The sequence below is a fragment of the Columba livia genome, chromosome 1 (assembly GCF_036013475.1).
Source record: "Columba livia isolate bColLiv1 breed racing homer chromosome 1, bColLiv1.pat.W.v2, whole genome shotgun sequence".
Classification (NCBI taxonomy): domain Eukaryota; kingdom Metazoa; phylum Chordata; class Aves; order Columbiformes; family Columbidae; genus Columba; species Columba livia.
The window spans coordinates 143,603,812-143,631,799 of NC_088602.1; the positions used below are offsets into that span (position 1 = coordinate 143,603,812).

The window sequence follows — 27,988 nt, forward strand, 5'->3', positions numbered from 1 at the left end:
AAAAATGCCAGGACACCTGAATGGATTAACATGGAGCACCTGGACAAACTGAAACACAAAAAGGAAGCCTACAGATGGTGGAAGCAAGGACAGGTAGCCTGGGAGGAATATAGAGAAATTGTCTGAGCAGCCAGGAATCAGATTAGGAAAGCTGAAGACCTGATAGAATGAAATCTGGCCAGGGACATCAAGGGCATCTAAGAAAAGCTTCTATAGCTAAGTCAGTAACAAAAGGAAGACAAGGGAAAACGTGGGTTCTTACCAGAGGAAATGAGAGACCTGGTCACCCAGGATACAGAGAAGACTGAAGTACTCAATGACTTCTTTGCCTCAGTCTTCACTTCCAAGTGCTCCAGCCACACTGCCCAAGTCACAGAGAGCAAAGGCAGGGACTGGGAGAATGATTAACTACCCACTGTATGAAATCATCAGGTTCAAGGCCATCTAAGGAACAAGTCCACGGGACCTGATGAGTTGCATCCACAGGTCCTGTGGGAACTGGTGGATGAAGTTTCTAAGCCACTATCCATCATATTTGAGAAGGCATGGCAGTCTGGTGAAATTCCCACTGACTAGAAAAGGACAAATATAATCCCCAGTTTTAAAAAGGGAAAAAAGGAAGATCTGGGGAACTACAGGCCAGTCAGTCTCACCTCTGTGCCTGGCAAGATCATGGAGCAGATCCTCCTGGAAACTATGCTAATGCACATGGAAAATAACACATGAATGGTGACAGCCAATGTGGCTTCACTAAGGGCAAATCATACGTGAAGAATCTGGTGGCCTTCTATGATAGGGTTACAGCGTTGGTGGATAAGGGAAGAGCAACTGACACCATCTACCTGGACTTGTGCAAAATGACACTGTCCCACATGACATCTTTGTCTTTAAATTGGAGAAACATGGATTTGATGGATGGACCACTTGGTATATAAAGAATTGGCTGGATGGTCACACTCAAAGAATTGCAGTCACTGACTCTGTGTTCGGGTGGAGACCAGTGACAAGTGGTGTTCCTCAGGGGTTGGTACTGGCACCTGCATTGTTTAACATCTTCGTTGGTGACATGGACAATGGGACTGAGGGCATGCTCAGCCAGTTTGCTGATTACACCAAGCTGTGTGGTGCAGTCAATATGCTGAAGGGAAGGGATGCCATGCAGAGGGACCTTGACAAGTTTGAGAGGTGGGCCTGTGTGAACCTCATGAAGTTCAACAAAGCCAAGTGCAAGGTCCTGCACCTGGGCCAGGGCAATCCTAAGCAGAGATACAGGCTCAGCAGAGAATGGATTGAGAACAACCCTGAGGAGAAGGACTTGGAGGTGTTGGTTGACAAGAAGCTGAACATGACCCAGCAATGTGTGCTTGCAGTCCAAAAAGCCAAATGTACCTTTGACTGCATCAAAAGAAGCGTGACCAGCAGACCAAGGGAGGTGATTCTGCCCCTCTACTCTGCTCTCATGAGACCCCACCTGGTGTACTGTTTTCAGCAGAAGGACACAGACTTGCTGAAGCAAGTTCAGAGGAGGGCCATGACGATGGTCAGAGGGCTGAAGCACCTCTCCTATGAAGACAGGCTGAGACAGTTTGGGTTGTTCAGCCTGGAGAAGGCTTTGGGGAGACCCTAGAGCAGCCTTCCAGTACCTAAAGGGGACCTACAAGAATGCTGGAGATGGACTTTTTACAAGGGCAGGTAGTGATAGGACAAAAAGTAATGGATTTAAACTGAAAGAGGGTAGACTTACATTAGATAGAAGAAAGAAATTCTTCACCATTAGGGTGGTGAGACATTGGAGCAGGTTGCCCAGAGGAGTGATGGATGTCCCATCATTTGAAGCGTTCAAGACCAGGCTGGATGAGGCTTTGAGCAACGTGGTTTAGTGGAAGGTGTCCCTGCCCACAGCAGGTAGGTTGGAACTAGGCTATCTTTAAGGTCCCTTCCAACCCAAACCATTCTATGATTCTATAAAATACAGTAGTCCTCCAATCTCCTCATTTCATATACTGTGTATCCATGTGCATCACTTCAGGGAGGAGGAAAGGAAGAAGGTAAAGCAGCGGAGAGAAACAAGGACAGAACTACAGAATAATTGCTGTCAGTGTGAATTCTCTTCTCAGTTGCTACCTCCTCCCCTCTAAGCAAGTGAAGAAAGTTTTAAGGCTTTCCAAGTTAAATCAAAAAGGAAAAAGTATGAGGAAAAAAAAAAAAAAAAAAAAAAAAGCAACAAACAGGGAGGCTTAATTCCATAAAAATCACCTGTTCCAACATGGAGTGACACACTATAAACAGCATAATTGAAGAGTTACCATATTTTCAGCATCATTATGCACATAATTAGCACTAAATCCAAAAGGTAAGCCCAAACCAGAGTTCTTAGGACACACAGAGTCTTTGAAGGAACACAACTGTCTACCCTCCAGGGAGGAGGCAGATGGGAGCAGCACCCCAGCTCACTCAGCTGAGGATCAGCTCTCACCCTCAGGCTGTAGAGCTGTGTCCAGTGCCCTTGAATCACTATGCACATCAGGCTTTTTAAAAATTTCTCTCCAGACGTTAATGACATCCTTCACCTTCTTCCGAGGGATAACTCTATATTAACATACACTTTTTACACTTTTTACATGAGATGAAATTCCTCTGCTTTTCCCCCCTATCAAATTTAATTTTAACCGAAAAGCTCTTAGAACTAAACACAGAAAATTGATACCTTCTGCAGAAACTTGGTTTTCTAAGTACGCCCTGGTCATAGTCAGTCTTCGCAAGTTCTGTGTGTGGATGTGTGTATGTCATAGTTTAACCCCAGCCAGCAACTAAGCACCACACAGCCACTTGCTGAGTCCCCACCCCAGTGGGACAAGGGAAAAAATCAGAACAGTAAAAGTGAGAAAACTCGTGGGTTGAGATGGGGTCTATTAGAAGGGGGGTTCTCCTCCCCATCTACTCTGCCCTGGTGAGACTACATCTGGAATATTGTGTCCTGTTCTGGGCTCCTCAGTTCAAGAAGGACAGGGAACTGCTGGAGAGAGTCCAGCGCAGGGCAACAAAGATGATGAAGGGAGTGGAGCATCTCCCTTATGAGGAAAGACTGAGGGAGCTGGGTCTCTCTAGCTTGGAGAAGAGGAGACTGAGGGGCGACCTCATTAATGTTTACAAATATATAAAGGGTGAGTGTCACAAGGATGGAGCCAGGCTCTTATCTGTGACAACCAACGGTAGGACAAGGGGTAATGGGTATAAACCGGAACACAGGAGGTTCCACTTAAATATGAGAAGAGGGTGACACAGCACTGGAACAGGCTGCCAAGGGAGGTTGTGGAGTCTCCTTCTCTGGAGACATTCAAAACCCACCTGGGCACCTTCCTGTGTAGCCTCATCTAGGTGTTCCTGCTCCAGCCGGGGGATTGGACTAGATGATCTTTTGAGGTCCCTTCCAACCCCTAAAATTCTGTGATTCTGAAAAACAGTTTAACAGGTAAACCAAAAGCCGCACACACAAGAAAAGCAAAGCAAGGGATTCATTCACCACTACCCATGGGCAAGTAGGTGTTCAGCCATCTCCAGGCAAGCAGGGCTCCATCACACATAACGGTTACTTGGGAAGATAAATGCTATAACTCCTCATCTTCCCCCCTTCCCCCAGCTTTACATGTTGAGCAGGATGTCATATGGTCTGGAATATCCCTTTGGCCAGTTTGGGTCAGCTGCCCTGGCTGTGCCACTCCCAGCTTCATGTGCACCTGCAGCCTCCTGGCTGAAAAGTCCTTGACTTGGTGTAAACATGGCTTGGCAACAGCCAAAACAGTGTATGACCAACATTTTTCTCACACTGAATCCAAAACACAGCATGATACCAGTTAATAGGAACAGAAGTAAGTCTACCCCAGCTGAAACTAGGACAATAAGGTCCAAAGCCACCTCTCCATCCTTAGATGCAGATAGTACTCCCACCTACACAAACTGTTTCTAAAATGCAAGTATCCTCCAGTCCTACTTGCAGGGGGATCTCAAAACCCAAAGTAGTTATGTTTTCTGGTTTTGCTACCTGTTTTTCCTTCTTCCATACCTACTTCCTTTTTACAATGAGGGTGGCACAGGGATCTCAGAGAGGTGGTAGATGTCCCATCCCTGGAGACATTCAAGCTAGGGCTGGATGGGGCTCCAAGCAACCTGATCTAGTTGAAGATCTCCCTGCTCATTGCCAGGGGGTTGAACTAGACGACCTTCGAAAGTCCTGTCCAACCCAAACTATTCTGTGATTCCTTTCATACCGAAAAATTACACTAGCAGTTACCTTCCCAATAAAGGATAAGGGCCATCAATATTTCTGACACGAACTCAAAATAAAGAGGTGCGCTAATTTATATTAATAAAACCATAACCACTAGAATAATCTCTGATGATGTTCTCCTACTCCGTATAATTTTCTCTTCACATCAGCCAAGATATACTGGTGCTCAAAGGCAGCATGTGAACTAAAAGTTAACAACATTGACCAGAAGTGTTGCTTTTTCCTTTCAGGCTAGCTGAGTGCCAAAAGTGAGACGTGATGTTTCAGTGACACCTATGTGCTATTTCCTCCTTTCTTCCCAGTCCCAGGGAAATGCACATACTTTCCATTAGATAGTCCAAGGTGAGAGGCAGCATGTATACATACATATCTATGTACATGCACACACACATATATACACACATAGATATATCTAACACAACTGTCAGTATGATTGCTTTCACCAGCTCTTCAGTCCTTGATGGTCCATAACAATTCATCTCCTAAGTGCGCACACAGCCAAGCAAATACAATTTATCTGGTCCATAAACAGATGCTGCAAAGGGTCTGCTTTCTCACAAGACCCTCTAGAGCAGGCTGAAGGGGGGTTACAGATTAGATTATTAGACTCTGTTGGGAAAGGAGAGAGATGGTACCTGTACCTGTGCCATGTATTATTATGTCACTGTACCTAAATTTGTCAATGTACAGTTTTGAGTCTGACCAGAAAATCCCTTTCTGGACATCCTTCCGGCCACAGGCTGGCGAAGAACAGAGATAAGAAACAGCAAAGCCTGAGCAGGAGACAGGCTGCAAAAAAGTAAAGGCACCCAGCACGTTTAAAGACCGTTGCCACTTTCTGCTCTACTAGTGACCTCTTGTGGCAAGGGTCGGGAACAACAGCCCCCTCTTTCCATAGTCTTCTGAGCGACACCCTGCACAAAGGCATTAAAAATGTGCCCGAGTCCACACATTTACAGGACATTCAGTACTTTGCAAATTGAAGAGTGGCTAAAACATTATTGCAAGCTGAGAAACTAGGAACAGGATAAGAAGGAAGATACTCTCATTGATAAATGAGTAGGGATAAAAATCACAGATTAAGCTGAATTATAGAAATTTTGTATTCTGGACTGTATAACAAAATAAGCGACCTTTTTTAACAATGAAGAACCCTACAGAAATTACTTTGGAAGGATAAATAATGAGAAATCACACTGTAATTTCTACAAGGTAGGAAGCAGAAGTGCTATGTAAGGCAAAGTACCATGGAAAACGAAACTTGTAGCAGCAGCTCAACACTAACATGACGCGCCCTTGGATGTGGAGCAGGCTGTTTAAAGCAAACCTTTAATGGGTATTCATCACCTGCATGTTTCTCCGCCTAATGGCTGGCTGAATTAAGATCCTCTAAGAATGGTCTGTGGTGCAACTGAAGCCATGGGAAAAGCTGTGCTTTGAATAGAAAAAAAAAATCACCACATTATGGTAAGTATTCTCAGCATCAGCACCCAACATTACAGGATTAGCTTTGACAGGTTTTTCTGTCTCAGTTTGCCATCTGAAAATGGAAACTCCTTGTTGGTCAAACAGGACTATAATGACAATTACATATCTCTGTGTTGCTCTATGTGGCACCTGCAAAAATGTTTTCACAGCAAGATGTAAATAACATGCAATGAATTAGCATTAGGGCCACACATATTAAATGAGCACTAACAGAGCTACTTATTACAGTTAAGGTCTTATGGAAAAAAGTTTGAAGTTCAAAAAAATAAGGAAAGTTGAGGATCATATTATTAACAATATGCACTTCACTTCCAGTTTGTCCTAGCTTTTGAATGTTTGAATTTGCAGATTTATTCTATAACAACTGAACTTACCTTATCAAAAGAAAAATAAACAATCCAGGAGAGCCACACTGAATGCATAGTAAGCAGGATCAAAAAATTTGTATTATCACAAGAGCTCACCTCATCCTAACAGAGTAAACATTAGCAGCAGTAGGTTTTATGTGGAAGAGCAAAATGTGGAAACTATTGGAATTTTAAAAATAGTTTGCCCAGGACTTTCTTAGTAGTTTGGCAATAATACAGAAATAGTGAGATTCTAATCTTCGGCTCCAGCAATCAGTGTGATTTAATCAAGAGACTTCTGTGCTTTCCATAATCTTAACCTTTTTGCGTTTTTTTTCAATCTGTCTGTTATTTCTTCCTTACTCTCCTTTTTCATCACCTGTTCCAACCCAGTCTCCACATCTCCCCTCTACCATTAAACTTCTACTTTTGATACTCATTTGTCCAACTTGTCCCAGTTCCATCCCTCCAATTTCATATCCAACAAAGGCAAGTGGTAGGGAAACTTGGAGGTGAAGACACAAGATGTTCTGTCATTCATTTTACCTCTCCTCAGCCTCAGCTTAAAACTAGTTTTCCTACCAATCTCAACTCATACTAGTTAATGTGATTTGGCCTACTCCCAAAACTAGCTGCTCAGTCCTCAATTCAAGAAACATCTTCAAACCATCAGAACACTGCACTGCATATAGAAGGTCTAGGTGTCTGCTCTCAGTCCTGTGCACGAACCCGTTCAACTCTAAACTGTACCCTAGCTAACTACACCCCTGCCAAAACATAACCAAAAGCCTCCAGCAGCTCTTTGGATATGGAAACAGCACAGTTCTTGATCAAATTCAGGCAGGGATTTTTCTTAATCTCGAAACAATTGAAAATATTTAATCCTGAAGTAAAGCTTATCCATTTTACCAAAAGAAATATGACGTCTGAGCACGTAAAAGCTTTGAGCATCTAAAAATAGACTCTCTCATTTAAAAATGGAAGAAATTATACTTTTCCTCATACCTATGAGCCACAGCACACTTAAGTATCACAAGAGATCAGATGACATGTAACAACTTGTTAACACATCCGATTGATGCTCCCTGACGTTATAAACAGCTTGTGCCATTTTAGCTGGCATTTTCAGTAATCTGCTCAGGGCAGAAAACAAAGCACAGAGAAATCAATAACTTGAAAATGAGGCTTTATCTAAGACCTCATAATCTGACGAGGCGGCAGTACCAGAAAGGACATGTTCTAGGCCACATAGTCCTGAACTACAGTATTATTCAAATTACCTGAGTACTTAATAAAGCCCAGTGACACGCTTGCTTTGAGAGCTAAGGGAAAAACCGACTAGTGGTAAGACACATTTCCTCCCGTCCCAACCTTCAAAATATTTTAATGTTCATGAGCTAAGCAACAGTTTGTAAACTTGCTTTCATGACTTTAAAGAGACAAATTGCATTTCAATGACAGTCTTCCATAATTAAAAAGACAACACTGGTGAAACAGAGTTTACACGATTAATATATTTTACTCAGTATGTACACAGTTCTCCAAACAAATTGGGTCATACAAAGGCAGTTTAAGAAGTGTTAAGTAACCACCTTATCAACTGTTACATGGGATATGTCTTAGCTGGTTTTGCTTCCTCCAGCTCAGCATCCAACCAGCGGTATCTGCGGTGACGGCGCAGAACTTCAATCGCTTTCTGTTCTAAAGGTGTTGGTTGAATACCCAGGTCTTCCAAACCAGGAAGATCAGGAAATGTCATGTCTGTTGTGTGAAACTATTGAAAGAAGGAAACAAAAAAAAAAAAAAAAAAAAAAAGGCTGAATTCACTGGATAGAATAAACAGCATTACACCCAATGCAATCATTCATGTACTAAAGTCAGCTTTGTGTACTTTTACCTGAGGTTACCTTTTTTTCTTTTATGGAAATGAACTACCATAAATTCATAGTACTAGAAACACTCAAAATGTCTCAAAACAATTTTCTACAAATGGCAGCTCTTGGGAGATTCTACTACAATTTCAAGGCTGCTGACGTAAGACTGTTTCCCCCAAGAAAGAATCCTGCAATACAATACACTGCTGCATCTTGCACTGGATCTGAAGACCTATTCAAACACAAATATGGGTCCAGCCAACTGTGTGTCAGTCTCAGTTCTTTGACCATAATTTTCACCCAGTGTTCTTTCCTCAGGAGGAGGAAAAGATTCAGTGTGGCCCTCCAGAACTATGGTGTAATTATACAAGGTATTGAGTACCCAGTGTATTTCAACAAGAGATACAGACATTCTGCATCTGGCAAAAAGTCCTTCAGGCTTCAGATTTGGATTCAGGAATAAATAGCAGCTAGACACACAGAAAGTATCTTTGTTTTCTCTTCATCAGGTATATGTTATCAGGAATATTATTCCTTTACAACCACAAAGTCAAGTCAAACTTGTGAGGGCATCTTTGAAACACAATTATGTGCATTTTACTTTGTCACGAAAACATATGTTGAATTATCACCTTGTTTTTTTTTCTCTGTTCATGGTTTACAACAGGGTCCTGTTGTAAATGTTTAGCATTTACAACAAATAATTCTATTACCATATTTGCAAATATATGACCTATATCTTAGAAAACAGGGATTTATTTTACGCAATTATTCCCTGAAAGGTCTAAGTCAACCACACCTAATTTTGTGTAGATTGCTTAGGAATGAGAAGCCAGGAAAGAAATACAATCAGACACAAAGTGACAGAGAAACTTCCTGTTACAATATCCATGCTACAGCTGAACTGCAGTAGTTTTAGCGATTTGGTGCAGTCTTATTTTATTAAATGTAACTCTATAAACTACAAAGGCAGCTAAAAGTAAGGTTTTCAGGATATGTTCCATCTACATCCTACTCAATACAGCCAACAGAACTACAATGGCAGCACTTAGTACAGGGGATGAGTCACTGGTTTGGGGGGGAAAAAAAAGCACTTTGTACTAGACCCTGAATAAGCTTAACTCCTTCATTAAACACACTATCCACCGTTTTTCACAATAGTTTCCAAACAGAACAGGAAACCTGTTTATTTCACAGATGGATAAGCGTAAACAGAAATTAATTGCTTACAGCTATTCAGTAAGTAGTTCTAAGTACATGGCCCAGTTCTTTCAGATTTGTGGTAGTACCCCGTTTCAAACTAATTTTGGAACAATCAGGTCAAAATAGGTTATTGATATTGCATCATAACAAAAGGCATTAAACCCCAACTCTGCAAAAATTTCAGACAGCAGCAAGCTTAGAGTTTGCCAGAGTACAGGGCTCTATCTTTGCAAACTTACATATATGCCAACAATTTTGACATCAACACTTGCTAAATTGCTACTTTTTCCTTACTTGCAGTTGGTTTTTTGCAAGTTTTTTCTCCACCCCAACTTAGACACTCCAAGAAGAGTAAACATGAAGTTGAAATGTGTTCACGAGAAATGCATTCTAACGTTAAGCAAGAATTTGGGCTGTATCCAGTGCTGTCAGTTCAACATGACTTGTTAAAAATGCCATGAGCTGGATGGTACGAGTGATTTTAATTAAACCAGAGGTACATAAATTCACTAATTACCTAAAAGTGGGGAGTACCCCTTCCCCATTAGTTAGTTGCACATCAAATCTCTACTTTGGCTTTGCTATTTTCAATAGCATGTGTTTTGGGGGAGTGGGCTGGGGGCACAGTGAAGCATGCGGCCTTGACCACTTCTAAGACATAAGAAGTTTGGGCCCTTTCCCTGCCCCCATCATGTTACCTCTTGCTATATAACCCTCTTACCAATTGTTTCAACCACTTTTTACAACATATTTAGAGAAATACGTTTATTCTTCTTCCATCAATGCTAGTGGAAAGACTACATGATAATGATGCCTTTTTTAAAAAAAGTTCTGTTAGTCCCTCTCTCTTCCTATGTCTTGGTGAGACTACACCAGAGGACTCTCCAGACTGCTTTCACAGTGTATCTGTCTCATTGGAAATGTAACAGGTCTGAACAAACAAGTTAAGAGTCAGATTACAGAACACTAGCTGCAGCAATTGCATGGCAGGAACCATAACCATTTTTGAGGAAGGTTATATATAGACACCTTTTAAAACTTAAATTCATGTAGTATCCAGACAGTCTGAAAGCAATTGTTTACAATCAAATTCTAGCCATTGAACTGACTGAAATACAGGGTGTTTCAAAAAGATGGACCCAATTTAAAATCACTATCTCTTTGACACTGGGTCCATCTTTTTGAAAAACCCTGTACTACACCACATGAGGTACACAGATTTCAGCACTCCTGGAATTCAAAACAAGTGCAAGTTACAAATACACAATGAAACATTTCCCAAGAAGAATTTATGACTTGTCCTACACATACCCGGTCCACTTTGTCTCGTGTTATCCATGGTTCAAATGGATTAATCTCAAAGAATCTTGCAACTAAACTGTGAACAGAAATAGTATTGCAGAAGTACAGTCATTATTCAGATGCACAGAATAAAATGAGAACTCATAAAAATATTTCACACTTAACAGAGAGTGCACAAAAACTTGGTTTTGCAAGCTATGAATTCATTAAAGCAGTAAATGTGTCAGCCAGCAAGTTCTTAGCTGTGTTTCTGGTAACTTTAACTGTTTGCTACTGAATTTTTTGATCTATTGTTTTACTTTGGAAGGGAATGGAGGAGTAGATATCTAGAAGTAAAACTGAGCATTAGTGGTGAGGAAAGTAAGCCTCCACATCCAATTTCCCACACACTAGAGGGTTCAGTCTTGCCCCTGACTATCCTCCAAACTCTGTTCCCTAGTAGTGTAGGCAGCAATCCAATTAGTCATGAAGCTTGATTCAGTGCCTCCATGAAAAAACATGCTTGCTGACAACTACATGATTTAACAGCCATGCAAACAAGATGATGGAATCTGGAGCAATCTGCATATATAAAAAGGATGAGGATTAGTGTATTTGCAGTTTCCAGAAACAAAATTTCCCTTGAAAGAAATAAAATCTGGCAAATAATAATAATAAAAAAAAACACTATAGCTCTCACTCAGCATCTTGGGACCAACAATATTCAAAGTAGAATTTCTTACTGAAGTGCTCACGTGGCAGACCAGAGTGTTACAAAGTGCCTGCACATAAAGAGCACTAGGCTTATCTACCATTTAGATGCACTCTTTTCTCAAAAATATGAAATACCACTTAGTTTAGTCTATAAAGAAAAAAGCATAACATGGATAGCAGCAAATGTGAATAAAACTAATAAGCACACACATAGTTACATTTTAACAAGCTGCTCTGTGTCAGATGAGCCATGTTAACCCGATACTTCTACAGCCAATTCAGAAATAGCCACAGCAGTTTAAGAAATTGTTCTAGCATTATTCCTCATCCATTACATGAATCCAACATTGAGTCCTATCAGCAGATCAGTAGGAGAGTTCTAACATAGCTAATTTTTTTGGCTTAGGAGTTCACATTGTACTTAAAACGAGGACAACAGCCCAAACACTAACATATCTCCACCATGCTGAGGGCAACTTCTGAAACAGCATTTACTGTTTGAGGTAGCTCTTCAAAAAGAAGTCTGATTATGCCTCAAGGACTAAGCCCAGGCTCAGATTTATACTACAGTTTTTCAAGCACTAAGTAGCTGCAATTCAGCAAATCAGCTTCTCTGTGCCCCCTGAGGCCAAAACACACAGCTGCAGAAGCATCTCAGGGCATGCAAACAGAGCCAAGTTCATCTATTGTAGTCAGCTGAAGTGATGCTACAACTTTCCCTTCTTATCTCTCAATTTTTTTACCATCTTCTAAAGACGTTACTGCCCTCATATCTCAGAACAAGAAATGCTTGCTCACAACTGCACTGCTCAAATTCCCAGGCCAAGATGTCGGTACAAAATGAGCTCCAACACTGGCTCAAATCAATACAAAGGACTGAACTATGAAGTCAAACAATATCTTTACCCACCCTTACCCCAACTCTGCTTCCAGGGTGGCAGTGCTCACCAGACTGGAAGGACAGCTGACAGCAGCAATACCTTAAGCTGCTGAAGAAAAATCTGTCAGGGCCTGCAGTCAGCAGCATACAGACTGTCTTTGTGGTACTATTAGAAGTTTGTTTAGTTTGTTACTGATAGTTTCTGCTTAGGACCTTTTTCTACTTTTTGACTCAGCAAAAGCAAAGCCATTCAATGACTCTGGAATAGTTAAATTTATTACAAGTACACCTTTTACACACTACCTCATCAAATGCAGGCCTGTGCCTCAGCAGAAGCCTCAATGTAACTAATGAGTACCAAGGGAAAGCCAGTATCTGCACTCATCACATTAAATAACAATTGACAGTATTAAATAACCAACACAATGTTTATTTATCCTTCTGCGCCACCTGGTAGATCCCAAGTTCTTAGTGAAGGAAGGGTCCCACTTACTGGTAGAGAGGACGTGGAAGCGGATAGGGAAGAAAGGTTCGATAGCAAACAGAGTAGATGTATTCTACTATGTCGTAAAGGAGGTATCGGTTAGGTCTGAAAGAAAATGCAATAAACATTGTAGGTAAGTTAGACATAATTAAAAACTTGCGGCAAGACACAAGAATTTTAATACACACACCTACACTTCCCCTAAGCCTACCAAAGGCCCAGTTTTCCTCAATCTAAACAATTTGCCAGATTTGTCATTTTCCTCAGAAGAGATGAATACATTCCGGCTCTCAAGATTCTGTACTGGTTGAATTTAAGATGTTTTCAGTTAGAAACATATATCATCTGACACAAGCAAAGGTAACAGTGTAAATCACAAAGTGCAAGATTGTTTTGTGTCAGGTGCTGGGAGGGGGGCACTGCAGAGGCGGCCTGTGGAAAGAGGTTGGGGTTGCCCTGTGCTGGGCACAGTCTGCTCCAACCAACCCATCACAGGGCACAGCTGAGCCCCTCAGACAAAATGGCAATGTCTCCGGGAAAACGTATTTAAGGAAGCGCAGAAATGCCACAGAGGCAGAGAGGAGTGAGGAAAAAAGTGTGAGAAACAGCTCTGCAGACACCAAGGTGAGAGCAGGAGGAGGTGCTCCAGGCGCCCAAGCAGAAACTCTGTGGTTCATGGAGAGCCCATGGTGGAGCAGGTTCACATGAAAGGCTGCAGCCCATGGAAGGGCCCATCCTGGAGCTGGGGAAAAGCGTGAGGAGGAAAAAGCAGCATAGAGGAGCTAGTAGGGACTGACCCATAACCCACGGTTCCCCACACCACTGCACTGCTTGGGGAGATAGGGGAGAGGACTCAGGAGTGAAGGACTGAAGTTGAGCCTGGAAAAAGAGTGGCAGGGAGGTGGTGATGTTTTATTCTCTTGGTGTTTATTTCACACTATTCTATTGTAATCAACAGTAAATTAATTTTCCCCAGTTGGATCTGTTTGGCCTACAATAGTAACTCCTTTTCTTTATCTCAAATTTTAAGTTTTTCATATTATTTTTTTCTGCTGTTTGAGGACAGGGAGTGGGCATCTGGGTGGGCGTCTGGCTGCTGGTCAAGGCTGGCCCACCACAATCATGGTGAATAAAGCATATTCTGTGTATTTTTAAAGCACACATTTAATGTGCCTCCTCCATGCTGACTCAAATTCTGAATATAAGATCTTCAGTGCTGGGACATGACAATCATCTTGACAGGGATTACTTCCCAGGTAGGGGCCTTCTAAAAGACTGTAGGGGTTTTTTTTTTATCTTCAGTCTCCCTTTTTTTTTTCTTTTTTAACTAGGAGACACTGAATTACCATTGGAATCTAAAGCCAAACAAAGTAAGTATGCAAAACTTCACACAGTCCAAAAGTCCAAGATTATGATACAAAGAACATGAATTTCAGTTCAATGAACCCAAGATCTCATAGACATCAAGGTCTTCAATTGACACGTTCTTCCAAAAGAACAGCAATGTTAATAACCTCAAACAAAATTTATTGATAAATGCTGGAAAAAAGAAGATGGAACCCCAAATTACTACTACTTTAGTTTGTAAAAGCACATTAGTGCAAAACATTCTAATGAATATACTTAAAGGTAGGTTAGCATATTTGGGAGAACTAAAAAGATTTCAACACTCAAAACTCCTTATCAACTCCATCTAGGTGGCTGGATTAAAGAACCTGGGAGAGATCTGCATTTATGAAGTTACACTAAAGGACTACCATGAAAATCAAGATATTAAGTTTTCCTCTGTTAACAGAATTTACAAGAGAAACACAGCAAAAAGTAGTAATAGCCAATTTACTTACTCAAGTGAGATTAAAAGAAAAGGACACCACCTTTGTTTTCATTAGTAGGTTTTTTTACCTATTTTTTTGCCCTTATACTTAAACATCTTCATGTCTATCCAAAGGCAGCATAAGAAAATTTCACTTTTATCCTGATATGTAAGAACCATGTAAGGATGTATAGTAGAACCAAACTTAAAAACGTGAAGATAAAGATACTGTTTGTAACTTTACAAATTACCAAACATTAACAATACAGCTTCAGTGAGAACAGAATCACATTGAAGTGTCATTACACTAAACACAACACTAGCAGACAATGAGGTCTAGAGCGCATTAGCATTCAAGAGAGAAGATTGAAAGAGTGGATGAAGCAAAACCAATGCCACAGGGGGAAGAGGTAAAAAACCATACCAAATATTCAGTCATTTAGACATAGCAACAACATGACTAGCTGTCATAGCTGTAACTCTGTTCCACCATACAAAAAGAAGGAAAAAAAGCCCTAAAAAAACAAAACACAGAAACGGAATGCTCTTTTACAAAATTAGTATTTGAAACGCAAACTGGTAACTCCTCTCAAAAAGCAAAAAAAAAAGTCTCATAAAGCTTTAGTCAAGAGGTATGCTTCAGAGTTCCTTTGGTTTTACAACACTAACTTGGATCTTCCATTTAGACCATCATTTATTCAAAGTGTTTTCAGTCATTGTTATGTGCCTGAAACTGTATTCCTTGCAGTGAGAGCCTGGCATCCATGCTTGAATTCCTGCCTCTGAAACCTGGGCACTGAACTCCTGGCCTTCCATAAAGTGCCAAAAATGTGAAACTGTAAGAATACCTTCAAAGTTTAGCCAATTGCTCTTTCATTTGGCTGCAGTGTTCTATTTAATGTGTACTTCTCAATTTCTCCTGCAGTTGGAGCAGCTGCTTCTGCTGAGACAGAGAAGAACCTAAAAATAGGCACCTCTCTTTTGAGGCAGATGATTTTGGATACATATTGACCCATCTTCAAGTTTGCCCCCAAGAGATAAAATAGTCATTCATGGGGTTAATTTTGTCACATTTTGTGGTTTTGCATTGTGTCCATCTGACATCTACATGTCTATTCTCTTTGATAAAAAAGTGGTTTTGAATGGCCGTTTAGCCTTTTTTTCCACTGGTTCTTTACTGTGGCACTTCAGAATATCCCAGTGATTTGAAAGCCACTCCAAGTTACTTAATAACTTTACTGTTGCTGTTGGTCCTTTCAGACTATTTTTAGCCTCTTATTTTGCTAGTTTTTGAGCAGAAGTTACTCAGCATCATAATCCAAAAGCAGCTGAAGAGCTGCGTGGTGCCTCTTCCAGAGCACCAGCACACACGGCACATCTGGCCTGGCTGCTGGGATAACACCTTCCTCAAGAGCTCAGTTACAGTGCTGAAGAAAGACACATCACACAAGTGAAAGACAAGCTAGCAATGATCTCTGCACTACAGGAGTAAACAGCTGTTAATGTAACAGCATCACAAAACCAACATGGCAAAAACAATGTAATCTCAGATAAGCCTTTTGCAACATCCAGATACTACACGCATTTTCAGTTTATAAGTGGGGAAGACAGAAATATGCATGCAAAGGGAAAAAAGGGAGCTCTTCAGCATAATTTTTATCTCAACTAATTAGTAACTGCTTTCTTTATCAATTAATCTAATGTTCCTTTTACCACATATATTCGATGAAGACCAATTTCAGTGCCATGTTACAATACCAAAACATGGACCCACTAACTTGGCATTTGCCACATCGTTTATTCTTAATGCTAACGACATATTCTGACTTTTGCACACCAAATATTTCAAGAGATCCAGTCTCTACCCACTCTCATTCCAGGTGGTTTTCAAACAGTTTTAGCAGAATTTTCTCCAAAGCTGTGCTGTCTAGTACGTTTCCCAACACTGCGTATTTCTTTGTTTGCACACACATAACATTAAATGCAATGGGGTCCAAACTAGGATTTTCAGAGTACTCGCAATAACAGCTTGAGTCATTTTTACTCCCAAAAAGGAGGTGGAATTTATTGCAGCTCAAACTGTGTGCACGGATGGAGAAATTAAATGTACTGTGCAGCATGCCAAAAAATGACACCAAAAAGAAGTTCTTCACTTAATTAGAATCAGAAAAGTAACCTACCCAGCCAAGGCATATGTTTTTCCTTTAGCATCAGGATCCTTAATGGCATTTATAATTGCCTTTGCTACATCAACCACCTGCGAGAAACAAATTCAGATAATTACCAATAGAATACACAAATGCATACGCATACTCCTCTTTGAGAAGTGACTTATCAGAGGAAAAGAAAAAACCCAACACGCACACACACACACAGAGGATTTGGGATTGTCTTGTTTTACAGAAAACTTACATATATTGGTTGCTTCACTGTTTTTTTGCCCAGAGAAATAAGAGGCACACCACCAAACCAGCGCATGTCTAATGAAAAGACACATATATAACTTGAGAATAAAATCTGTGAATCCTTTCAGTAAACGAATAACCTTTAATAAAAAGCATGTTGCACTACACTGAGTATGGATTTCTTCTGAAAACTAACTTTTAAAAATCAGTAGTGCTGTTTCCAATGCACATTTAATTTTCTTATTAACAGCCATAGTAAGGCTGTTCACCTAGAGTGGTTCAAAGATATCTCAGCTTTGCAAGACAGAAACAGATTCGACTCTATGTTGTCTAGAAATTTTGTTGGTGATACATCAGAGTCATTACAGTTGCTTCTGAGCCCAGAACAACTCAGATGGATTTCTGCATTCCCACATTACCAACTCAAAAAACTATTTTCATTATGAACTACTTTCAGGGCTGAGATGACCAAACCTTAGCTCAGAACAATCTAAATTAAAAACAAACAAAACACAATAGTACATAGACCCACCTCAAAAAAAAAGGCAAACAACAAAAAAAAAAAAAAAAAACAAAACCAAAAAAACCCACAACCACCGCACACAGCAAAATCTAACTAGATTTAGAAAGAATTCTAGAAATAATTCAGTCATGAAAGCTTTTTATGTTTCCATTACACACTTTCAGCTAACAACATATAGAATATTTCTGATAAAAACATACCTCTGTTTTTCAAAAGCAAATCACATTTTCTTTACAGACAGGTATACAAGTCACATATAGTTTTATTATTTCAAGAGTACATACTTGCGTAATGATTGAGAAATCGGTCCTCTCTCCCATACATCTCTGAGGGCTTCAGAATTATAGCATCTGGAAATTTTTCCCTCACTGCTCTCTCTCCAACAGCCTATCATTCAATTAAAATTAACACATCCATTAGATTCATTCTGAACAGACCAGAAAAGGATGCCTTTTCAAAACTGGCTACGGCACTCAAAGAAACAACACCATCAGTAACATAACAATTATTTGTATCTGAGCCATTTGATGTTTGAGACGCTATGCTGAGATACAGCTCTCACAAAACATCCCAGAAGTCCCATAAACACGTAGATAATTTCTTCTACTTGAGATACAATAGTCTCACTAGTGAAGTGACACAAACTTAAAGTAGTAATGTTCAAAAAGAAAGAGGCTTAACCTAAGTACTTCTCTTGCTTAAGTCAGACTAGAGCTTGGAAGAAAACAGAAGGTTTACATAATCCCTGCTACATCATCGGAACACTCCAAGAACTGCTTAAGTAGAGTCAGAAATTTCAGCAGCAGTTATCTGTTTTTCCCATGGGACTGGCCAATGCAGTAAGGCCTAACTATCCTGTAAGGCTGTTGTATGTTGAGAACTACCAAATTTGAAACCTGGTTTTAAAAAGTTTTTATATTAAAGACAAGGTGCAGTACAATGAACTCAAATAAAACAAAAATAGCTGAAACTGGGACAACACCTATATTAAAAAGAGAAAACCAGTAATAGAAAACTATACCTCCTAATATGGGAAAAAATAATAGGATACCAAAACCTGATTTTATTTTTTTTCCACAGGTAACAATCCCAACCCAAGGGCCTGTTATCATGCACCTTGCAGCACTCATTTTGGCATCAACTACTTAATTTGCTAGGTCATTCCAGCCTTAGATGTTAGGCTTCATATCAGATCCCAAACCATGATAAGACTAGTTCCTCTTTCTTAATGACAGCAATTTTAGATGCAAAGATATTCACAGCTACAAGAAAGGAAGAGTTTTCAGGAATACAAGTTCTATTTCCCTTCAAGGCACATGAAGTACTAAGGAGGATTTCTAGCTCAAATATGAACAGAAACTCAAAAATTCCTCAGTTGCAGAAAACATTCCATAGTCAGTACATACACTGATTTCCTTCAAACAGACCCAGTTGTGAAGAAAAAACAACCAACCAACCAAACAACAACAACCACAAAACCACAAACAAAATGCACACACACAAAAGTAGGCTCTCGAATACATATTCAGAAGGATTCCAGACTTACTTTACTCCTGAGGTATTTGGAAGGACTCTTCATGCTAGCATTCAGGTGAGAGATATGAATGAGTGTTTCCACACCAGCTTCCCTAGCTATCTGTGCAATACTTTGAGGAATATTTACAAATACATCTTCATACTTGAAGTTTCTAAAACAAGGCAAAAAAACAAATGTTAACTTAAGAGCAATCAACAGTAATTCCCTACCAATCAACAGCAATTATTACATATTCCTTGAATATATTTCAAAAAGCTACTGTGACGCTCCTTGTTACAAAGTTTCCTTCCATGAGGGACTCTTCACATAAGAAAAACATGAGGAGAGTGAAATGCAACAGGAAGCTTCAATTACAGCAATGGTACTGTCTGCTTTTTCACCTGTTAAATCAAAAATCCTCTTGCCCGCTTGTTTGTAACAGACAGAAGACTTCAAGTGAAAAGAAATTTTATCGTTTTGTTTTTAAGAGAAGTGCTGCATCTTGAATTCAGAGCAAAGCTGTCTTTCTACGACACCTGTTCAAAGTTTGACTTGATCTGATGCCCTCAAAAGCTCGAAAGTTCTGAGCAGCCTAAGTTAGAGCAGATGCTAGACATTGGGAAAGTGGACAAAACCAGACCAAACACCATTCAGATGTTTATGCAAATGCAAAATTTCACATTGACATAACAGTTAGAACCATTTCATGTCAGCTGTAAAGGACTTTAAGGAGAAGCATACAGAAAGAACAACTTCGCTCACTTTATGGCATTCAAGGGGCCTAAATTAGGGGGTTCAACTGTAATCTAGTTTGGCATCTAATCAATAACAATACAGAAGCTCTGTCTCCCAGCAGAAATGATACTATAGGCTGGCAACAATCACCAAATTCTTCCAAATATCACAAGACTGCAAGAAAGAGAATTGGCTCTCATGTCTTTATATTGTCCTTGTAAGCACCCTGCTCCATCTTTTCCATTTGCTTTGGAGAACAAACAGCTTGTCCAAATGCCTCTGTCTCTGTCCTTATCTACTCCCACAGCTCTTCAGATCCCACTGGAGTCTAAAGAAAGCCTTAAAAATAAAAAGTTATTTTTGACCCTTCGATAACTAATCTGATCCTGGGAACCATCACTCCTGTTCTACTCACAAAAATAGATTTTAGAAACACACAAGAACAAACAACATCCCTCCTGTAACTATGGAGTTTCCAAACAACATAGAATACACAGAGGGCACTGTACACTAGTACTAGGCAAGGAGGAACATGTTTAATGGCAGGCTTTACTTTTTTGACTGATCTGAACTTCTAATTCTACTTTTTTTCTTTCCCCTCCTTAAGTTGTTCATAGACTTTGAGGTTATTACAATGGTTAGTACGACCTCTTGTTTAATAGAACATACAATTTTATCTCAGCACCATCAATGATACCAACATGGTAGATAAACCACATGATAGGAACATTTGTGCAATACAGTGGTAATTTTTCACCATTCAGAAGTCTTTAACATGTACCAAGACTCCTCTGCTTTTGAATCTGTTGAAACTGATGGGGCTGACGAGGTTTGGGGGCTTTTAACTAGAATGAAAGTTTTTGTTGTAGTCCTTACACTTCATTTCAATAACAAAGAGACCTCCCTTGCATAAATCATACTTTTTACATGAGTCCAGAAATTGGAAATACACATGAAATACATATATGAAAGATGAACCAAGATTACATTGGCTTTGGGCCAAATGTGCAGTCTCTTTTCTTCCCTCACTCTCATACTACGAAGAAATTTCTTCTATTTTGACAGCAATAGGTGTTTGAACTATTAAGTTCATAATTTAGTTAACAGTGCAAAAAATCCTGACAGGTTAGTTTGTATCTTTTTACCTATATCTCAAAGTCTGAAGAAGATGTAAAATGAATAAAAAACCTTGACAAATGCACAAGACCAAAGTTAGTTTAGGTTTGGTGGGTCTTTACCAAATAAGCTATGTTATAGACTCCAACAATGGGACAAGGAACTATGCGACTATCAGAAAAAAAAAAAAGTACCTCTACGAATTTGAATTCAAAAATCAAAGTGTCTCCAGAAGTTATGTATGATATTTGACTAGACAAGAAACAGCTGAAATAGGTGCTTGCCAACAGACATACTATTTTAGGAAAAATAATTACACAATTTGACACTACAACAGCAAATGGCTGTTCACAAAAAAAAAGAGCAAAGGCATTAGGCTTGTTAGTGTAGATGAAACTGATATCTACATTTGTTTCTGTCTACTACAACAGCAAAATTATGTAGCCTATAAAGGCAAATCACACAACTAATGAGTTTTTATCTGGCAGTTCTCTCCAATGCTTTAAATAAAGTGGACATAATTGCGCACACACACACAAAAACCCCAATATGAGGCTATTACAGGTATTTCTAACATAAAATAAATATGGGATTTTTTTAAATGGATGTCAAAAAGGAACTATCCCACTTCTGCAACAATGTAAACATGGTCTCACAGAAACCAGCAACTCTCTGTCAGCTAGAGGGAAAGCAACCAGCAAACATCTGTAAGGTATATGAAAGCCGTAAAATGAACATTCTGGCAGATCAAAAGCTGTACACTAGAAAATTACAGAAAGAACACATTTTTCAAGAGCAGATCACAACCAGGCTTCTAGTTAACTATTTATAGAAATGAAAGAACTTTTATATGTAAAATTTCAGTTTTGCATTTTCATAGAAGCCAAGAATAATGTAATTACTGTATAGTGTACACATGCTGTAAATGTGGCTACAATACCCAATACCTGGTGCCAATCTATCTATATAAGGGAAAAACAAAAAAAGGAAAATTACTTTGTTTCCCATTCCTTTCCAACAAGATTAATGACCACATTGCTGTGTTCCAGGGCTCTTCGGATAGTGTCTTTGTCCTTACAGTCCCACTCCTGTAACCAGAGCATCAAATGGGAAAAAGATGAGATAATGTGTAGATAGGCATAATCAAAGAAAGCTCTTTCACATCATTTCCATTTAGAGGCTAAACAATAGCTGGAGTTCTGACTTTGAGAACGATTAGCAGACTTCCTTGTATAGCAATGGCATTGTATTTGATCTAAAGCCAAAGTAAAAGACTTACAAGGAAGAGAAGTTGCCCCAGGTCACCCATCGGTCGCAGATACATGAGGTCATACCGATCACAGCGATATGGTATGATTACTTGAGATCCAATGCGACCTAAGTGTTCAAAAAGAAGTTTCATTTCTCTCAAACTACTGCATCACTTTAAGCAGAGGAACTTCTGAATATACAAAAATTCCTTGTTTTCTGTGATGTTAACACACAACAAATACATATAGATATCTTGAATAGTTATCTTCAAAGCTAAAAGTAGCATAGAAGTAAGTTTTGGAACCTACATCATTGGAATTCTTGAGCAGGGACACACTTGAACATTTGGGCTTGTAAGAAACAATATAAGCTCATTAACAACAACAAAAAAAATCATTGTGTGTGCTATAAATATTAGTACAATACCTAAAAATGTGTAACATCAGGATATTTGCATTTTCTAAGTTGCATGGAAATGAGAAGGAAAAAAAAAAAAAAAGCAAGAGTTATTTTCTAATACTTAAATTCAAAATGGCAATTCTAAAGAATTCCAGTCAAATTCCTGCAAACATTTTCCTAAGAAGTCCTAATAAGGACAAAACCGGAAGAAATAAATACATGCTGTATGCTCCTCAGATCTGCATTTTACGGACTGAAAACAGTACTTGAAGGAGAATTACTTATTTTAATCACTTTAACAACCTTCAAAGGCTTCTACATTTCCTAGTTTAAACCAGCTTTTACTAATTGTCACATCCTGGTACTTTAGCAGACCAAACACTATGAAAATATCACACAAAACACTTCTGCACTGCTGTACTTTTAAGAACCAAAAATGCTACAGATTTCTAGCTTATCCTGCAAAATTAAGCAAAACCAGACCTTTGTTAAACTCTGAAATTTTTTACTTAGTGCTACTGGCAAATATTACCTAAACGGTTGACAACATAGCGTCCCAGGAAACCTGTAGCCCCAAATACAGTGGCCACGATGCCACTAACAGAGGATCGTCCACTTCTTCCATGAGGGATCACCGCATGATGAACTTGGCGGTGCTGCGGCAACACAGATGGTGCTGCAGCTAACACAGAAATGCCAGGGCCTATAACACAAAACAGGAGAGAGCACATTATAAGCTAAACGTTATCAGCGTCAAACCATAGTTAATGTTATTTTTCTCATTACAGATTCATTTCCTCTAATCTCCCTCACCAAAATTTCCCATGTCAAGAGTCCTGACAGGCTGTTCCAGAGACATCTGGATAGATCAGAGGACAGGAAGCGGTTATAAAAGTCAAAGACCAAATTATGACCCGAAAAGTGCAGACTAAGGCTATCGGTTCCTAAACAGCAAGTAAAGCTTAACTGGCTAGCATTAGCACTTGATGTATAAGGTGAAACACAGAGGTTAAGCAAATAAAGAATACTTGCTACAGACAGGTCCCATCCAAGTATATTCGCATCCAGATCTGGGTGTTGCAGACCTCAGAATCACTCCAGATGCAGTTAACCAGACTTCTGACCTCAGTCTAAATATAGCACACCCAAATGTTGGAAGAGCAACCCACCTATATCGAATCTCTAGGAGTGAGGAGAAACGAAGAAATGCAAAGAGCCAGAGCCATGACACATAGAATTGCCTCCAAGCTGTCCCTTTTCTCAAAGAGCAATGAGAAGTTGAAAGCCAGGGAAACAGGACATCACTAGGATATTGCTAAGATAGCTCCTACAGGGAGTTTGAAGAGAAGAAGCCTATGTCCTCTCCAACAAAGCTAGCCAAAAGCAAGAAATTAAGTGACTGAAAGAGATTTTTGAAATTAGAAGTGTTTAATGTTAGTACATGTCCATGATTATAAAAAGAAAGGAACAGACGAAATATAGAGTGTGTTAACATGGCACAGACATCTGGCTGTTGACAAGAGCAGACTCTAGGAGCTGAACTTGGAAAACTAGCTTGAGAATATAACAAGTATAACAGAAATCCAACTTTTAGGAAGTCACAACCATAAGCATTTTCTGGATAAGAATAAGCAAGTTTCATCTGCCCCATATAAATCTATGTACCAAGAATTATCATGAAAACAAGACTAATGTTTGATATCAGAATGATGGATGCTCTAGGAAACCACAAAAAAATCCCCCTTGTACAATGAAAGAGTACCTTTTATCCACATATGGTTCTGTATTGCCAGTTACCCTGTGACACTTATGTTGTAGCCACGACATTAAAAAAACAAAAAGGACAAGGTGTGTTTGGACAAATTATATTTTGTTAGATCAGCTAATAGAAATCAAACCAGGAAAAAAAAAAAAAAAAAAAAAACACACCAACAGCAAGATTTCAGTGCCTTAAGGAGGCATTTCTGTACCTAAAAGTTTGTCTATCCCTCCTCTCTCCATACTGCACAAATTGGAATAAAAACAGATACCACATCTCCGACCTTGTCCTGAAAGTAGGCTAGCACCCACTTAAATAAATAAAGCAATCCCATATATACATTTGTACTTATGAAATTAATACAATGTGCCTAGAAGATATACTCCAATTGGCTGATAGAAATGGGACAAAATAAGATATTACCTACACAAACTTCAAGTAGGTATATGACTATTTTAAAAGCAACTCTCTTACCAAAAAGCTCCAAGATCAGGAACAGCTAAATTGGGGATGGTATCTGCCTTAAAGTGGCAGATATGCAGGGCCTCTCCATTACTGGAGCAGATACCTTGAGACTAAGTATAAGAAAGAAGGAAAATATACCCTTTGATAAAGACCCAAAAAACAAACAAACAAAACATGCAACACTAATCTAACAAACCAAAAACTCCACACCCAAGCAAAAATCCCACACAACTTGTGAAAGATCTGCTACAGTTTAATAGAAACATGCACTTCTGTGGTATCCAATTAATATCTTAAAATTATATGTCAGGTTCTTAAAGTAATGCAGTATGTTCATATTAAACTTTACAACACCTCAAACTGAAATTTTACAGAACATGCCAACTCATCACTGCTATATTCACCAGTTATCTTCACTCTCTGCTTTTTCTACCATCTAGTTAATTTTACATTGCCCTCTAAAAACTTCATGTACACTTCTGCAAAATTACCGTGAAGACAGTAATTTCAATGGATTTCCAATATAGCATGTTTTAAAACACATTACCATGCTATCTTTACAATGTTATCCGACACAAAATACACAAACATGCAGCTTATATCCTAAATTCTTACATTCAAAAATCTTTCGAGGGGAAGGGGGATTTTTTAAAATTTATTCTTTTAAATTACAACAACAAAATAAAGTTGCAAATGAAATCAGGAGTGTATCCTGCATACTCTGTACAGAATAAAGCCTGTACCAATGTAATGGATAGCCGGAGAGCGAACATTAACCAAGCTCAGTTCGAGTGCAAGTGCAAAGGATAATACTGAGAGAGATGGTTTGATTAACTTTTTACCTTTATTCTTGTGGTGTTTTAATAATGAGGGTTTTGTTACTAATTTTTAGAAAAGGCGGGCTCACAGAAAAATGACTAGGTTCTTTATAACCAACAAGATTCCTTCAAGTATGCAAAGAAGCTACATGGTATGCTGAGATGGTGAAAGAGAAAGCTCAGTACTACGTTTACATACGCTTCTCTAGAATCTAAAGGTTTGTAAAAAAAATAACCACACAATATCCACATTTAGAGAACTAACAGTATGTGTTACTTTCAGATAGGAATATTTCAGTCCTTACAATACAAAACCTAAAAGCAACATTTTAGTCCACAGTGAACCCCTGCTGAAAAAAGTATTATTAAACAGAACAACCCATGTAAGAAGGACAGGAAAGCTAATCTGAAAAATATTCTACACATCTTTCAACTACTTTGTAGCTTTTTTGTTGTTATTTCTGCAAAAATTATTGATGACATGCTCTTCATGACGCTATGACTTTCACACTAACAAATAACATCCAATTCCACTTTTGTATTCTCCCACCTGCGCATATACTCCTGTTGTCACCTTCCTTATTTTGCAAGGTCTTTACTGGTGTACTTCTTTTGTTGTTCCATAACTGTACAAGATCTGCCACAACATACCACCATCTATGGCTCAGTGCCCAGTTACTACCATGTTACACACACACACACACACAAAAAAAAAAAAAGTTGAGTTTTAAGGATGTGCATGAGACTCAAAGAAAGCAGGCTAGAGAGATCCTCACACTGATTCAGAACCAGTAGGACCTTCCATGTAGCACAGAGCCCTGTCAAAATGCAACCAACACATAATAACTCTGGACTACAAAATTTAATAGAACTATACATCTTTCACAACTCATGTTAGTGTCGCCAGACTGAGCGACACTGCTAAAAGCTCTGAGCTTCGATGTAACACATGCTTGCTCAGAGATTATTTACCCAAAAGAGTACAATTTCATCTTTTTCACTAACCATAATCTATTTCTCACTGAAAATTTACTTTAACAATCCATATCTGAAGCAGTTGATGAGAACTGGTTTGAATTAAACCTCAAATATCCACAGTCAACAAAAACGATCTTTTTCTTTAAAAGACACATTGCTACAATTAGAAGCATATTAAATTCTTTCCTTCCTTTTATCAACCAACATGTCCTGTTTCCCATCTCTCACTTTACTCAACAGAGAAGCATGTGCTGAATCAATTTAAATATCAGCTCTGTTTTAACAGCAAAGGCCCAAATACAAGCTTTATATATAATTTTTGGTAATTGAGCACGCTTATAGACCACGGCCAAAACGTCAAGGTGGTAAAAGGAATTCAAACTTTTAGCCTACAGGGCAGCATTTCATTTGCCGAGATTTTGACAGTCCCAGTGAGACAACCCACTGTGCCGCTACACCGGCAGCCTGAGCCAACCCCACGCAGGCTTTAGGGCAGCAAACCCCAGTTCTCTAAAGAGAAGGAAGGCAGAAACCCCATCATTTCCACCGCAAGCAGTTATCTTAACCAGCTGCTTTTCAGGCGCTGCCCTGTGAGTTCCCTCACCGCTCCCCACCGAGGGCGCCCCGCGGTGTGCGCGGGCAGGCTGCTGGCACCGTACAGGCTCCGGCCGAGAGCGCAAGAGCATTCGGGTTCCACCGCGACCCAGCGGGGAGAAGCGGCACTCCGGCCCCTGGGCGGCAGTGACACTCACCTGCCCTTGGCAACAAGAGGCCGCGGGGAACCCGGGAGCAGCGAGCCACAGCCGCCATCTTGCCTTACCCACCAACCCTCGCGCCGGACGGCACGCGAAGAAGGTCAAATCTCTCCCCCGCGGCGTGCGCAAAAGCAACACAACGAGAGTGCTAAAGGAGAAGTAATGCGCATGCGTAGTCCCAGCCGTCGCAGCACGCATGCGTGTGTGAACACTGTTTACCTCCTCTCGAAGGGCGGACTTTGCTTCGAGCACATGAGGCCCCGCCCCGCGGTTGCGCCCCGCCCACCCCCCGGATTAGGGGCCGCGGTGCCTGGCGGGGCTTCCCTCAGCCGGGGTCGGGCCGCGGTCCCGCTGCGGCGGCCGCAGCCCCCGCCGAGCCCCTCTCCCCGTCCTCTGGGCGCGGTTGCGGGCAGTCGTAGTCCCTGGCAGCCGAGTAAAACACCGGCACAGGCTGCCCAGTGGCGTGGTGGATGCGCCATCCCTGTAGAGCAGTGTAGGGGAAAGGGACCTGAGGGTCCTGGTGGACAGCAGGATGACCATGAGCCAGCACTGTGCCCTTGTGGCCAGGAAGGCCAATGGCATCCTGGGCTGTATTAGAAGGAGGGTGGTTAGTAGATCGAGGGAGTTTCTTCTACCCCTCAACTCTGCCCTGATGAGACCGCATCTGGAATATTGTGTCCAGTTCTGGGCCCCTCAGTTCCAGAAGGACAGGGAACTACTGGAGAGGGTCCAGCGTAGGGCAACGAAGATGATTAAGGGAGTGGAGCACCTCCCTTATGAGGAAAGACTGAGGGAGCTGGGTCTCTTTAGCTTGGAGAAGAGGAGACTGAGGGGTGACCTCATTAATGTTTACAGATATGTAAAGGGTGAGTGTCACGGGGATAGAGCCAGGCTCT

General features: G+C 40.1%; 2 protein-coding genes across 2 annotated transcripts in view; both read right to left on the minus strand.

Moving 5' to 3' along the window:
* The window catches only part of GALNT8 (polypeptide N-acetylgalactosaminyltransferase 8), a 39,636-nt gene extending 32,158 nt beyond the window's left edge, over positions 1–7,478 (minus strand). The window contains exon 1 of the mRNA XM_065034456.1: positions 263–7,478. The gene's annotated coding sequence lies outside the window, so the exon portion shown is untranslated. The remainder of the gene's footprint in view (positions 1–262) is intronic.
* A 144-nt stretch (positions 7,479–7,622) lies between these two features.
* NDUFA9 (NADH:ubiquinone oxidoreductase subunit A9) lies at positions 7,623–27,321 on the minus strand. The gene is made up of 11 exons (XM_065034467.1): positions 27,090–27,321; positions 22,850–23,020; positions 21,947–22,044; positions 21,664–21,755; positions 18,847–18,988; positions 17,585–17,687; positions 16,785–16,852; positions 16,553–16,629; positions 12,569–12,664; positions 10,512–10,578; positions 7,623–7,897 (listed from the first exon to the last, which is right to left on the minus strand). The coding sequence occupies exons 1-11, from the start codon at positions 27,145–27,147 to the stop codon at positions 7,727–7,729; spliced, it is 1,143 nt and encodes a 380-aa protein (XP_064890539.1). The 5' UTR covers positions 27,148–27,321; the 3' UTR covers positions 7,623–7,726.
* Positions 27,322–27,988: the final 667 nt, after the last annotated feature.

Bases quoted from the DNA above. Each gene is read 5' to 3' on its own strand.
- NDUFA9 (XM_065034467.1), bottom strand. From the start codon at position 27,147: ATGGCGGCTGTGGCTCGCTGCTCCCGGGTTCCCCGCGGCCTCTTGTTG. The intron at 23,021-27,089 runs GTGAGTGTCACT...TTTGTGTTATAG, and splicing joins CCTCTTGTTGCCAAGGGCAG to GCCCTGGCATTTCTGTGTTA. The intron at 10,579-12,568 runs GTAAGTGGGACC...TTCTGTTCACAG, and splicing joins CTTCCACGTCCTCTCTACCA to TTTAGTTGCAAGATTCTTTG.